Raw genomic sequence first — 16244 nt, forward strand, 5'->3', positions numbered from 1 at the left:
TACTAATTCAATCTACTGAACTCCCGGAAGGCGGTTCATCAATTGGACCGAGTCGTGTCAGATGCTAGATGAGGAACCCCCGGTTCACACGTTGCTGACGCTGAAGCATCGGCGGGCGTTAGAAAACATGTTGCAATATCTAAAATTTATACAGTCTATTTGTAATAGGATTCCTACGGACTTGCTCACACAGGATTGTTCATCAGTTCATCCCCGTGCTGCAGGAAAAGGTATAATGAGTACGTAGGGAGCATTGATCATTGCAGAAAATGAAGGTCGGTGTACATGTGTATTTGTGTGTGTGTGTACGAGAAAACACATCCCAATGTAACACATCCCTCGCTCAAGGTCAGAGCTGAGAAACACGTCAGCAGGAATGTACAGTTTACACCAAGACCAGAGCTTACTATTTCCTCAGTTCAGTACGTTCCATTCGGAGATGGCGGGAGTTAACAATCACATGACAAAAATAAAATTGCCTCTTGCGTTCTTGGAAAATGAACAGGCCTGATCATATGTGAGCGCAGTTAGGTTTGTTTTTGAAACAGCATATTGACAGCACAACGGAACAGCAGAGTGCAAACCTTGGGCATCTCGGGAAGAGTAGTGTCACAGTAGTAATACAGCGCGCATGTTCTGTTCAATACAGACTGGAAGGCGCACAGTACGGTCCCTCTTCATTTCTTGTGGCTGAAAGCGGCAAATAATTCATACGTTTAAGGTCGTCCTTATTGTAAAAAGTAGCACAATGGAAAAAGTAAAAAATGTAAACTTATTAGGTTTTTTTTTTTTGTAGTGTGAAGCCAAAAAGGTAGTTTATGAAAGATTATATTTCGCAAAAGATTAAAATACTCTTCTTATTTTGCGGTATAGTCTATAAAAGTGTCGGAGGATGAGGTTTAAATAAAATATGGAGCAATAGTAAGATATTGTGTAATACAATTTACAAACATTTTTGAAATCTAATTTTAGTTTTTTCTTTTGCAGTTTAAAAGTTATTTGACATTTTCTCTTTAAAAACTACAAAGTTGTTGGTTTAAAATAAAGAGTTTGAAAACAAAAGCTAAGTTTATTTCTATTTTAGATGGGTTTTTACTATTTTACTTCTGTCTGCCTTTTTTTTAATCTGTTTATAAGAATTGTAAATTGTGTTATTATAGACAGAAATTCAAAGTCTGTAATGTTTGTGCTATTTCCAGTTCCTGGTGCCAGGAATACCCCACTGCTCCATTTCCTCCTAGTCGGTGGCGTTACATGAGATGAATGGGGGGTGGAGAGGTCCTCTTTTAATATTATATATATCTCTGCTGTTACATAACTTCATTCACAATTTAAGGGGCTGGGAATGAAATACTGACGGCTTAAAATCCCGACCCTGGAAACCCGACAGATGAAAATCCATCCGCCGACTGCTAAGTATATTTAACCCTTCCCTCTCTCCCCCCCAACCTAAACCTAACCCTCCCGCGGGGGTGCCTAACCCCAACCTCCCCCCCCCCAGTGGTGCCTAACCCTAACCCCCCCCTCGCGGCTAACAGCTGCCTGTCTAGCCTACGTTCGGTATGCCGGGCGTTGGGATATTGGCGTGGGGCTGATGATAGGCGTCGGTATTTAGATGCCAATCTTTAGACCCATGCCGGGCTTTCAGTGTAGGGATTCTGGCAGTCGGCATGTTGACCACCGGCATCCTGACTACATCCCAATTTAAGGAATACAAAACGGGAGCACTACTTCTATATCTGTATGAGTATCTGTCATCCTCAACATACATAAGGGAAATGTGTTTTTATAGATTAATCATGGATATTAGTAGTGAGTGCCTTTGCTACGTCTAGACCTGACGAAATAATGGGCCTGATTCAGACCCGCTCGCCCGCAGACTATTTATGCAATCGGCGCATGCATACGCATCGCAGTGCACGTCCGTGAACCAGTGCGAGCGATCAGGAAGCGTACGCTCGCTACGCATAGACTGCCTGAGTGACCGGAGAAGCCGTTTGTGGGCGGTGACGGGCTGGCCGCTAGAAATGGGGGAGTGGATGTGCGAACGCAGGCGTGCCTGAGTGTCCTAACGCCATTTCACAAGCGTGCATAAGAGGCAGTGTCATAATACGCGTCACTTGGTTGTATTTCACACTGAGGTGCTCGCAGTGCGGTATGGTCAGCCACAAGTGCTGCGTTCGCTTCCGATGGCACTCAATGTACCGATGGTTGCAAACACTTCCTGGAGATGACGTGCGCAAGTGGGCGTCTTAAGACAGGCTGGTGGGCACCTGCATACACTATACGATTGCACGCCAAGACATAGTGGGCGTGCGAATGCCTTGCCGAAATTTGCATACGCATCTAGTGTGTGAACGCATCTAGCGAGCCCAATATACCATAAGCGTGTTCTAGCTATACAAACAGTAGCAGTTCTAACACTGCACACGCTCTTTGTATACTTGTGGTTTGTCGGTGCTGTTGCACACCTCAAACTTGTGACCTGGAACCTTACACCTCCTGCTAACAGGTGCAGAAGTTGTTTGTCCTGCTCACATGTGTAAGGAAAACACCTTTGGTTAAAGTCAGATGTAATTAGCGAGGGCATCTAAAGGCCAGCAGGAGGCCATGTGGCAGTTCTGATGGTTAAACTTGACACCGTTTGTTTCTCTGCAATACCCAAGCGAAGGTGAAACGTGTCTTGGCAAGGCAGAATGTGTATAATCCAGGTCTGTTCTATAGGTATCCATGATGTCGATTTCTCGCAATCCTGGGCACGCTCCAGGCAGCACCTTATTCGCGCTGGTTCTTAGGACAGGTCTTTCAGACGATTATCTGTCTTTATTTTTGTTTATATAGAAAGTACGTAGATGTCCTCGTCTGACGAGTAGCAATGCATTGCGCAACTTCCTGCCAGGCTGTGGGAGGTTTCCATGGCTCTAGTGTGTTCAGTTCATTGACTTATACTGGCTCACACCCCCATTGGCAATTATTGACGCATTTGTTCAGCATTGACACATCTATAGGCCCTCAATGATTGTCTTAGCCCGAGTGGCATGTGAGTCATCAGATGACCTCTGCCCGCTCTCTGCCAACCACACTTAAGGTGCGTATCCACTACACGAGATGGGAACGATTGTAAGGTTACAACGTTGCAATCGTTCACCAACCTGTGCAGCGGATAATGTGCCCACATTGAGTGATATGTCGTTCAGTGCAGGCACCCTCCCTCATCCTCTCTGACGTTCTATTACCATATAGTGTCCATATATTGTTGCAAGTATAATTCAGTATACTGAGGAACAATAGGGGGCTAAACCCCCCTCCCTTTTCTACTGACCAAACCAGCCCACAAGTTGGGCAACAAGAGAAGCCTTCAGTATTAAATAAATAAAATATCAAGTCTCAAGGCGCTCTGAAATCAAATATTCACAAACAAATGCAAGTAAGACGGCACTCAGTAATGTCCCAAACAAAAAGGCGACGTTTGGGACATCACTCAGCATCGTCTTACCTTCATTTGTCCCGCATTATGTAGCCATCTGAAGATACAGCAGGGCGCTTCATACACAGGACCTGATTCAGGCCCGCTCGCTAGATGCGGCCGCTCGCTCCCAGCATATGGAAATTCAGCTGATGTCAAGGCAGCCGCTCGCACGGCAAGGCATAAACACGCCCACCATGTCTTGGCGAGTGATCACTTTGTGTTTACAGACGCCCACCAGCCTGTCTTTAGCCGCCCACTAGCGTACGTCATCTCCAGGAAGTATATACAACCATCGGTACATCGGGTTGACTGTACCCTACCACAAGCACTGCAAGCAGTTCAGTGTATTATACAACCAGGTGACGTTTACCATGACGCTGCCTGTTAATTTATGCACGCCCCAGAAACGGTGTGAAAACACTCTGGCACGCCTGCGTCCCCAACTCCACTCCCCCGTTACTACTGCCCTGCCCCTGTTACCACCCACAAATGGCATCTCCTGTCACTCATTCCACTGTGGGCTGTCTTTGCTGGGAGACCGAGCACATTCCGATCGCTCGTACTAGTTTGCGCATGCGTTCTGCGAACTACATGCATGTGCACATTAGCGAACATATACAACGAGCGGCCGCTTGCTAGCGAGCAGGTCTGAATCAGGTCCACAGTTTTTTACTAATTCTGCTTTTATTTTTTTTCATATACAAATAAATGTTTGATATTTTAGGGGTAAAAAAAAAAAAACCCCATGCTGTTCTTTTGTTTCAAAATGGTTTAATGATTAAAATGCCCATAACTCCAGTGGTACAGCTTGGAAGGCCAGTCACTGATAAAGTTGCCATGGTTGTGTGAGCAGGCAGCCCGTGCTGCAGACAGTAGGGGTAGCAGGGCACTGAGATGGCATGGATCTCAACATGATTAATGTTTCCCCGTCGAGTGAATGGTTTCCTAGGGCTGGCACCGACCTGCCTGTCTCCATGCCCTGCTGGATCTGTGTGCACTGGCCCATGCTTATTACATTTCTTATCAACATAAAAGTTGGTGACCACGGGGGTTCTTGTTTGCAGGATCGAAACGCCTCTTTAAACCTGCCTGCTGCAGCCAAAAGTGAGGGAAGGGGGAGAAAGAACATGTTTGTGCTGAGAATTACTCTTACAGGAGCATTACTTCATATCAGTAGTCGGTTACAGTCATTAACCTGTCAGATTGGGAATTCTGAAGAGTAAGTGGAGACGGGTGTTGCCAGTGCTAAGTGCTGGGGAGTGCCTGCTGATTGGCAAGACTGGTTCAGGTGCAAAATGGTGGCTTACAAAGAGCATTCCGTCTGCCCTACTTACTGCACTACACCAATGGTTCTCAAACTCGGTCCTCAGGACCCCACACAGGTCATGTTTTGCAGGTCACCCAGCAGATGCACAGGTGTATTCATTACTCACTGACACATTTTAAAAGGTCCACTTGTGGAGCTAATTATTTCACTTGATTCAGTGTGGAGACATGGAAAACATGCACTGTTTGGGGGTCCTGAGGACCGAGTTTGAGAACCTGTGCACTACACGAAGAGGTCCAGCAGCCTCTTGTCTTCCTCATCTAGTTGTACCAAGCTTTTTGCTTTTATACTTTATACTGATTCATGTAGTTCCAGAATGCTGTTCCCTTCTTCTCTAAATCAGTGGTTCTCAAACTCAGTCCTCAGGACCCCACACAGTTCACGTTTTGCGGGTCACGCAGCAGGTGCACAGGTGTATTCATTACTCATTGACACATTTTAAAAGATCCACAGGTGGAGCTAATTATTTCACTTGTGATTCTGTGAGACCTGGAAAACATGCACTGTTTGGGGTCCTGAGGACTGAGTTTGAGAACCTGTGCTGTGGATAGTAGGGACTCTTTTAAGAGTGTTCCAAGTTCTGGAAGTTCGCACCTGACCAATCTGCTGAATCTGTCCTTGTATGGGCAGCTAATTCCTTTATATTCACACTACTTCCTCATGTACAGCTTTGTTTGTGAAGCTGATTTTCTACACTTATTAAAATGAGTTATGTATCCATTTATTGTACCAAATGCTCCCTGGTTATTGCATCCCAATGCTTAAACAAACCGAAAATGGTTCTTCAGCTGCACTCTCCTCCTGGAAGCGTCTCTCACTTAGGGTACACCAGTTCTCCCCCAGAAAGTTTGATGCTCTCTCTTGACTGCTCAGCGTCAAGCCCCCGTATTCAGCAGTCATGCAGGGCCTGCAGATAATGGACTGACCATTAACATCCCTGTATCTAAAAACACACGTGAAGTAACTTACAGCACATGCATGTGACATAATACAGACATGTTTCGATTCAGTTCTGGCTATTTCAGTAAATGTCTCTAATTGAAGCTGAAAGGCTGAAAACTGATATTGTTTGTTTTTATTTGTTTTTGTAAATGAAAGCTCTAATAAAGCTGCCCATCCACTAGGTGATGCGGGGGACGACGGCACGATTACGATGCCGACGTCTCCCGCGGGGTGAACTGCATACACTGAACGTTCAGACGTTCAGTGTATGCAGATCAATCATCCCCGAACACGGCAACCTGACGGCAGTCGTCAGGTTGACAATCATGTTCGGGCGATGATTGATGTTAAAAATGACCAGCGGGCGCGCGCATCGCTGGTCGTTTTTAACCTTTTACCTCCCGATTTGTGGACGATTACCGAGCGATGGAGCGATAACGACCGTCGTTATCGCTCCATCACTAGGTTTAATCGCCTAGTGGATGGGCAGCTGTAGCGTTACCTTTAGCGTAGCCTTCGTGTGGTGGGTACACACTACACGATATGCTCCCTGAGCGATATCGTGTAGTGTGTCCCTGGCAGGCTGTGCTCAATGTCGTTCATGACATTGAGCACAGCCGCTGAACGATATCATTAACGATATCGTTCAGCGCCGGGCTCTCTCCCCCATTCCCTGACATGCAGCAACCTGACGACATCGTCAGGTTGGCCTGCATGTCAGCCCGATGAACGATGATGACGAACGACCCGCGGGAACGCGCGTCGTCGTTATCGTTCATCTTTTTGAGGTTAAAAATGGACGATAAAGTGGACGACTGAACGATAACGATATCGTTCAGTCGTCCACTTTATCGCCCAGTGTGTACGCACCTTTAGCTGTACAGCAGTGCATCTTCTGCACTACATCGAGAGATCAGTCATTTGAGCTTGGTTTGGAGTGTGAGGCCCTGTGTTATCCTGTGCAAGGTGACCGTCCTCTCCCAGGAGTAGGAGAAGGGTAGTTACAAAGCCTTGGAAGTAGGATTCAGGGTCTAACATGGATTGTGGTGCTTTGATGAGGTTCTCCAGGCCCTCTCTGGACTCCTGTAGTTGTGCCTGGGTGACCAGTACATCTGGCTCTAGGTCATCATAGGCATCTATTAGGTCATAGCTTTGCACGCTATTGCTTCTACACAAATCCTAATGGCGCTAAACTCTGGAGTGGAATCGGAGAGCATTGCCCTCGGATCTGTCTTGGTTCCTCCCTGAATGAAATTAGACCGAGTAAAAGTTGTTTTGTAGTACAAGGTCTCGCCCCCGAGGCTTGCACACTAGTCTCTCTTTGTATTAGGACAGTGTTGGCTAACCTTGACACTCCAGCTGTTATGGAACTACATAACCCAGCATGCACTGCTACAGTTTTGCTATTAGGGCATGCTAAAACTGTGGCAGGGCATGCTGGGATATATAGTTCCACAACAGCTGGAGTGTCAAGGTTAGCCAACACTGTATTAGGAGCTGTACCATTGCTCAATAGGAGGCCGCTGCTCTAGTGAATCTCTTGTCAGTTAAAGTTTTAGGCTGTTTGTTAGAGGCTCTACTTCTGTGGGTAGGGGCAGGGGTGTATCCTGCAGTTTAAAGCTAATTTTCCCTCAGGGTACAGGAATCCCAGATATCAACCAGCTTTTATGCTCCGTTGCCAAGCCATGCCCCTTTACCCTCTTTTATTTATTATTAATAATCTTTTTAAATGAAGTTGCCACTTTTTCCTTGCTTCAGCATCTAGTAGCATGTAGTAGGGCAGCACAGATGGTGTAATGGTTAGCATTACTGCCTCACAGCACTGAGGTCATGGGTTCTATTCCCACCATGGCCCTAACTGTGTGGAGTTTGTATAGTCTCCCTGTGCTTGCGTGGGTTTCCTCCGGGTACTCCGGTTTCCTCCCACACTCCAAAAATATACTGGTAGGTTAATTAGCTTCCCACAAAATTAACCCTTGTGTGTATGTGTGTGAGCATGTGATAGGGAATATAGATTGTAAGCTCCACTGGGGCAGGGACTGATGTGAATGGACAAATAGTCTCTGTAATGCGCTGCGGAATATGTGTGCGCTATATAAATAACTGGTAATAAATAAATAAAAATAGCACTATTGTTATTATCATTTATTCGTATTGTACAGCACTGTACATTTAGAGGCTATTTACTCATTCTCATTAGAACCTGCCTCAGCTGAGCTTGCAATCTAATTCACTGCCACTGATGAGCAAAAGTGCAAACACGTGCTCAGGCCAATTAATTAGAAGCCAATCAATGTACCCATATATTTTTGTATCCTGTAAGGTAACGGACGAATATGGGAAAATTAGGTGGTCCTTCTGTACCACATTTTACTTTTTTTTTTAAATTATTATTATTTTTGTGTTGAATGATGATGCAGTTTGAAAGTGTATCTAACAGTGCTTCAGCTACACCCCAAAAACTGCCTGGAATGGCCAGATAGTCAGAGACGTTTCCAGGTGCTACTTTAAAAAAACAAAAAATGTATATGGACAATACGTCCCCCCAGGCAAGATGATTGACGTAGAGTAAAGTTGTGATATGGAACTTTTTGGAATCCTAGTTCTGTACCTCTCTCCATTTTGGGGGGATTTTAGGTTCAAAAGCTATCATTGCCTGCCTCTGACGGACACATGGCCAATAGCCTATCGATCAAGCAATATATCATCTCTTCCTAATGATGCCTCCCATGGGATGACACTAACAAAACTTTGACTTTGATGTATCTGTTCGATGAAAGGCTACTAACATGCCAAACTTTATAACTTATATTTAAAATCGGCAACTGGCACAAAAAAAAGACAACCCATATCTGCTTGTAGCAAGACTCAAGATGAATAACTTAGAATTTATCCAGACAAAAAAGGTCATTGATTTGGAGGTTTAACCCCTTTAGGTGTTTTTGTTTTTTAAATCTCTTTTTTTTAACATATGTTATAAAGCAGTATGTCTGGCAATAACAAACCTCAGTGCGGATTATAATAAGTAGTTACTTTGTCTCCATGTAGAACTTCCAAGAAAGGTTACATTGTGAAGACAGCACTGGTTACCGCACGTAGATTACAAACTATGGTAACGTGATCCCAACTTATGTTTTTCATGAGATACTTTGCTAAAATAAAAAAAAAAGAAACTCTAAGGACCGTATTCAATTAGGTGCGAAAAGCCGTTTTCGGTGATAGTTTCGCGTGTGACATCATTTTGCCATGCGAAAAGTTTCCGTCGTTTTCAATCCCGGAGATTTTCGTCGGTGCGGAAACTCAATGCAATGGAACCTGCGAAAAAGTTTTCTCTAATACCTACACCCTTGGAACAGTCCCCCAAAGGTAAACTGCGTCAAAAAAGGTTTAAAAAATTGTTTAGTTCACCCCAAAAAAGTACTTTCATTTTGGGGGCGAAAAAGTCCAAAGTTAGGGAACAAATTTAAAAACTACTGAAATAGACTCCAAGGGGGTCCCCAAGTATGCCCCAAGTGTGTTTAAGATTGCAGGTGGTTGTGGCAGGTGGGTTTTTTTGCGTTTTTTTAAACTTTCACTTTAGAAACTTTTAAATATGCTAGCACCCATTTTCGTGTACCCCAAATTTTTTGGGACTAATTATTTTCTGCAAAAAAAAAAACCTGCTAAATGCTATTCTTCACCCTAAGGGGCTTATTCAATTCCATGCTAAAAGTCCCGGACTTTTCGCATGCCGGACTTTTCGCCGACATCGCTGGTTTTCAATGTGAAAAAGTATCGCGCGTGTCCCCACTTATCCCCTTTATTCAATTAGAAATCTGCGAAAACGGGACCCGCAAAACTGTAACTGTATGTGAAAAGTCCCGTCAGACTTGGGGAAATCAGCCTGACACCCCCCAAAAAATACACTGATATTGAGGATCACTATAGACACCCCTGAATATTCCTGCTGAAGGTATTTGGGGTACTTCAATGCTCTCAATAGCTGCTAATTAGCGTCTTTGCAGAAGTGGTGAAGAAGGGCATTTAGCGGGGTTTTTGGAAGACTATAAGTAGTTCCAGCAAATTTCGGGTACATGAAAATGGGTGCAAGTATATTAAAAAGTTGCTATAGTGAAGTTTTAAAAAACGCAAAAAAAAACCACATGCCGCAACCACCTGCAAACTTAAAAACACCTGGGACATACTTGGGGGCCCCCTGGAGTCTATTTGGCTAGTTTTTAAATTTGTCCCCCAAACTTTGGACTTTTTCGCCCCCAAAATGAAAGTCCCTTTTTGGGGTGATTTAAAGGATTTTTTTTAAACTTTTTTTTTTGTGCAGTTTACCTTTGGGGGACTGTCCCAAGGGTGCAGGGGTTTTTTTTCCAAGGTTTGCACCCCAAAACCCCAATTCTGCACTTTTTTCGACACCTATTAATAGGGGAAACTTTTCGCAGGTTCCATTGCATTGAGTTTCCACACCGGCCAAAAGTGTCGGGAATTGAATACGGCGGAAACTTTTCACATGGCGGAAAGGCGTCACTCACGAAACTTTATCGCTGCAAACGTCTTTTCACATCTAATTGAATACTGCCCTAAGTGTAGCAAGTAAATAAAAAACAATTTATCCTATGTGAGTATCTCACATTACAGTGTGGGTATGGCATTTTCAACATTGGTTTCTATCGCTCACAAGGAAGACCTGGCAGAGATAGGCTTACCTCCTGACCGATGAAGAAGAGCTAGACACACAGATGAGAGCCACCCGCCCCATCTAATATGTCCGTTTTATTCCTAAAGACCTCAGACCCCGTTTGATCCTTAGATACACAAGACACCTTATGTCTTTCTCAAGTATTTGTGTGCTCTTAGTGTGGTTCCCACCTCCCTCCGCGCCAGCGTATGCGCCATTAAAATTCTAGCATGGTGTCTACTACGCTTCTCTCCGGGAAAATAGTGACCATGCTCATTCCCGCTAATTCCTTCTGTGGCAGCCGTAGCACATATAAAGGCCCTTTAAGATCAATTTTTTTATTTTCATTTGGAGATGTGGCCTCCAGTGTTGTCTCACCAATGACCTATATAATGACCACCACTCGCTCTCTGCTTTTATTTACTTTCACTATACACTTTAGCCTCTCGATGGTCTTCCCCATTGCCTTGCTGCACTGCAAATAGCGATGGGCAGATTCCTTTCCCCCTTGGCAGTTGATACTTTGAGGTCATACTTTGTGACCATGGCAATGTCGTCAATACAGCGATTACCGAGGCCGGGTCCTAGTACGTGGCTATAATTTTATTTTCCATTCTTCAACCAATGTTGTATCCACTCAACTATCTTTGATTCCAACCCCCCCCCCTCCCCCCCACATCCCTAAGTACAGTACTTACCGTTATTCGCTGTGGGACAGTTAAAAGAATCAATCAGATTTGTTGACATGATCTTCCCCCAGTAAATCCCGGATGCTTGGGGTCTTCTAAGTTGCTGGATATTATACATTGTACAGTACTTTCTCTGAGCAGTGTGCCCATTAGTTGCCCAGCTGATGGTGCCCAGCTCACTGGTCTGTAATTCAAGATCCTTCCCTGCTGTCACTGGTTCTATTCCTCTGGGAGTGTTCCTGTTAGTAGTAACTGGTTTAATCATTTGTTGATGGTGTAACCAGCTCCGGTATATATCCCATCTGGCCCTATTGACTTCTTTACTTTCAGCTTTGAGAGCTCCTCTAGGATTCTCTCCTCTGTCTACAGGACCTAGGTTACATCAGTAATCCTCACTGAGCTCCCGTTCCCGTCTCCTCCTTCTGCAAATGATGCACAGAAATGCTCATTTAGATGATCTGCTTTACCCACGTTTACTTCTTTGTTACTTTCTCCATCCAATTTTACTACTGTTCCTCCTCCTTATTCTTCATACAGTTTGATGGCCCCTTTACTTACTGACAGCTATTTCGGCCACCTGAGTGTTAGCACATCGGACTTATTCTTATGTCTCCTTCTCCTTAACCAGATATATCACTTTATCATTCTGCTGAGTCTGTCTGTTTCCTATAAGCCAGTTTTTAGCTTTTACAATGTTTCCCGCTTCCTTTGTGAGACTGACAATTTCCTTGTGTGTTTTCTAAGCTGACATCTTGGATATTTAGAATTGTGCTCTTTTAATCCCCCGCCCCCCGTGCGCTCTCCCTTCATATGCCAAAGGATTGCTTTGACATTTTCCCAGTGCTACAAAGTCTGTTGTCCTGAAATCTACCGATTTTTATTTTTTATTCTCCTAAGGTATGTGCCATCCCCTGTCTATATGCTGAATCCATCTGATTGATGCACTTCAGAAAACATGTCCTCACCCACACCTACTAATACCATTTGTAGGTATAAATTCGAGAATTCTGTGTTTCCACACTAATTCCTCGATAGAAGCCCCTGCAAGGAATTTGAGATGCTCTTAATGCTGACGTATCAAATGTGTATTTATTATTACCTATCCTTTCATCTCCAGTTTTGGTGATGAGCTCCAGAACTCTGTCCATTTCCTCTTAATGGTCTGTAGGTCGCCCTGGCACAGATGACGTTTCCCCTCAGTTTCTGGGGTTGACTTTTGACTAATTTGGCCCGTGTGTATTATGGAACATTGATTGTAAACCCCACTGCAGAGACAGATGTAAGAGAATCATTCTCTGATTAGACATTGCTTTATAATATGTTGACACTATATAAATAGTGGACGCGCCGTCAACCTTTCCAGGCCAAACCCTTTTCTATGTTGTAAGATGAATATCAACATACCCTCTCGTGTCCCCCCCCCCCCCCCCCCCCCCCCAAGGCACTGAGGGCCAGACAACCCTGTGATATGAGTTATCTACCGGATCAATATCCTTGGTATGAGTTTTTTACTGAACTTTAAGCTGCACACTCTTTGTTTAGTATTCCATATCTTTTGTTATATTATTATTATTAATAAGAGATACTTTTATAGCACCAGTTATTCCATTGCGCTTTACAATAGGGAACAAAACCGTAATAATACAAGACATTGGTAATATCAGACAGACAAAGAGGTGTGAGGGCCCTGCTTGCCAACTTACAATCTGTAGGATAAACTGTCTTCCTATAGTAAGATGTATTGCTAGGACATTGTTTCTGCTATTGAGTTGATGATACATAAAATGCGCCTCTATCTAAATCCTTTTTGTTACTAATATATAGGAATATTGTAATTTCTTTATTCTGTTAAAGTCTACTATTCCACAGTACAAGCAATATTTTCTCATGTACTCGTTGACCATTAAAGAATTCTCATGCCATTTCATTGCAGGAAGAAGCCGATGCCAGCCCAGAGGAACGTGAGGAAAAGGAGAGTCCGAGCCACCCGACGGAGGTAGAGCCGGGAAACACCGTGACCAGTTCTCTCTCGGTGAATGAATACTTTGCCAAGCGGATGGCAGAGCTGAAGAAGTCCCAGGCCCGGCATTCTGAGCGTGCGCTGGATAACGCAGAGACGTACCCTGCAGACCGCACAGAGGGCTCTTCACAAGTGACCAAGAAAAAATCCAAAAAGAAGAGACGCTGCAGGAATGACGGTGACGTATCACTGGGGTGTCCAGACGAGGCGGAACTGATGAGTATCACTGGCGGTGATGATTACGCGCCTCCAGAGTCTCGGGAGCCGAGGAAAAAGTCAAAGAGCCAGAGAGAGGACTCAATGGCGCAGTGCGAGGTGACGGAACATTTGGAGGAGCAGGAGGAGGAACAAGCTCAAGAGGAGAAACCTAAAAAGAGGAAAAACAAAAACAAAAAAAAGCGAAAGATGTCTGACTTGTACGAAAAGGAGGATGAGTCTCCCACTCACATCGAGGAGAATTGCACCGTGAAACCAAAGAAGAAGAGGAAATCTGACGCTTAGTACCATATATTACATCCCGGTACCATATATTACATCCTGGTACTGGAACTGAATGTGGATTTTCTACGTCTTTTTATCCATTCACTTCTATTCTTTGATCAATAAAAAATGTACCAGTTTCCAAGTCTACAGCAACCTGACCCTACTGACGACTAGGTCTGTGTACTAAGCCTTGGCTGGAGATAAAATACCAGCCGATCAGCTCCTCAATGCCATGTCAAAGGCTGTTTGAAAAATGACAGGAGCTGGTTGGTTGGTACTTTATCTGCCTCCAAGGCTTAGTAAAATAAACCACTATATATCAGTGGTACATCAGGCATACATTTATACTGTATAACAGCCTGGAATATAGTGTAAATGACGTTTTATTGTTGTATGAAGTGATAAGATTGCTTGGCTGTGGAGACCCATATTCATAGCACAATGAATTTGTTACCCAATGTATAGCTTGGGAGACGGCCTTGTTTAAACACTTTGGGAGAGAGAGAGATTTATAGAACAGATTTATTCTTGTGGCTCGCCCCCATCAGTAGAGGTGGTGCACCCAGGGAAGGGACCCTCACCAAAGGCCTAATATTGGGAACGGATGTAATTAAGTTTTGGGTTAAAGTGTAAAGCCCCTTTTAAAAGTTCAGTTTTACAGCCGCAGCCTTGAATTAAAACCTGGGGAATCGCTTGTGAGCTTTGAAAATATCCATTTACAGAATCCGATTAAGAACGGCAGCCACGCAGAACACATACTGTATAGTATGAACATATGGTGACTACATGTGTTGTAAAATCTATGTACTTCTGCATTTTGGGGGAAATACTGTATGTTTAAAAAAAAAAAAGCGTCAGTATTAAATCAACTGTGATTTTCTAACAATGTTCCCAGCGTTATTATACGGCACCCACTTCCTAATCTCAGCGTTGCCCCAGCGGGGTAGCATGAAAATCTCCCTCCTGTCTCTGTATTCTTCCCATTGCTGCCTCCAAGACCTATTGTGTTATTTCTCAAGGTCAGTCCTGTACTAGTCATCAGGGATTGTGGGAAATCTCATACCGATAAGCTAACCCTCACACAGTTATTTGTATTCTATACACACATTTTATATAGAGGTAATGGGATCAGTTCCACTATTGGCACTTCTGCCAATCTGAGAGAAAAGGGGCCTGGCCGGCCTGGTTCCCTAAAGGGGTCCTATGGCTCCAGGTGTCAGGATATCATGGTGCCTACCTGAGTTTTAGTGTAGGGGGTCTTGAAGACCTTTATCCAACCTAATGGACTTTATGATGATGGGGCGACAGGGTCTCCTTTCTCCATTTAGAGAGTGTCCAAAGGGCCTGATTCAGAGTCGGACGCTCTGACAGAGCGCTCGCTCTGAATCAGGGCTGTCCCTCCTACTTTTTGGAGTGGCCTCCTGGCCGCTCGCATAGCTGTGGGTGACCACCCACAGCTATAGCGAGCGGCCAAAATGATGGTCGCGATGGTCAAGACCATCGCGACCATCGGGCTTGTGACGAGACCCTTGCGGTCGGGTCTCGCTGCCGCAAGCCCTGGAGTGCTTTTGGCTCTATCAGAGCCAAAAGCACTCCCACTGACATCACTAGTGATGTCAGCGGGGCCGGCCCCAGACGGTAGGCGTTCCCATGGGAACGCCTCCGTCTGGGCAGCCACGCCCACCAAAGGGGGCGTGCTGTCACTCACCATCGACAGCACGCCCCCTTTGGTGCGAGACCCATAGCGACGGCTTGGCCGTCGTTATTCGGGTCTCGCACATGCGCACGACGGAGCCGCCTCCGTCGTGCGCATGCGCACTTGGGCAACATCGACTCGCTTTCAAGCCCAAAGACCCAATGCCCCAGCCTTTGCACTGCACTGAGTGATTGGAGCACCTTGGACTGAAATACTTCCAGATAACGTTATTACTAAATGTTACTTTTTTTTCTGGAAAGTACAGCGGTTCTTGTAATGTTCCATTATAGATAAGATGGCACCAGTTTCCTTTTCTGTAACGTTATCATGGCACCTGGGAGGCTCCGAATGCACATTGTGCACGGTACATTACATGGAATCTGTGTTCCCTATTGCCACCAGTGTGATGGTATCTGTATTTGCCCCCTTTGCACGGTGGATGTCTGCTTGCCGAAATGATGCTCCCAAAATACAAATACTTTCTTTTGTTGGGTGAAAAAAAAAGTGCAATTAAAGGATTATATTAATCTCTGCCAGGCTTAAAAAACAGAGGTTCCTGTTTGACTTGTAGCCAGGCGTCCCTTCTGCCAAGCAGGTACGTGCAGTGCATAGCATAAGTCCGTAAACAGCCACCACAAGCCTGCGTTGTGCTGGCAGTGCCATTGTTTGTATGTTTACTGAGGTCTTGGCGTTCCCAGCTGTGTCTCTGTGCAGCTGCTGGATCCGTCTCCTGGAGAGCTCGGGTGTTGTACATAATCGGGGACTGAACTCTGGGAAGATGATGGTTCAGATTCCCAAGTGTGTTTTATGAAAGGTAATAAAGGTGCTTTGATCTCAGGCGATCGTACAGAACTTGAACCCGAGTTACAGTTAGCGGTTGTCACTTTATGAACATGAACTGGTTATAAAATACATTGTGTACTTATCCAACCTGATGTGTTGCTGTTAG

General features: G+C 44.7%; 1 protein-coding gene across 1 annotated transcript in view; it reads left to right on the forward strand.

Annotated features, from left to right (window-relative positions):
* Nucleotides 1-13736, forward strand: part of PINX1 (PIN2 (TERF1) interacting telomerase inhibitor 1) — a 150182-nt gene extending 136446 nt beyond the window's left edge. The window contains exon 7 of the mRNA XM_088447526.1: nt 13030-13736. Coding sequence (XP_088303652.1) covers nt 13030-13617 — 588 coding nt within the window. The 3' untranslated portion in view covers nt 13618-13736. The remainder of the gene's footprint in view (nt 1-13029) is intronic.
* The last annotated feature ends 2508 nt before the right edge of the window (nt 13737-16244 follow it).

The sequence above is a fragment of the Taudactylus pleione genome, unplaced genomic scaffold (assembly GCF_031769625.1).
Source record: "Taudactylus pleione unplaced genomic scaffold, aTauple2 ptg000434l, whole genome shotgun sequence".
In the NCBI taxonomy this organism is placed as follows: Eukaryota; Metazoa; Chordata; class Amphibia; order Anura; family Myobatrachidae; genus Taudactylus; species Taudactylus pleione.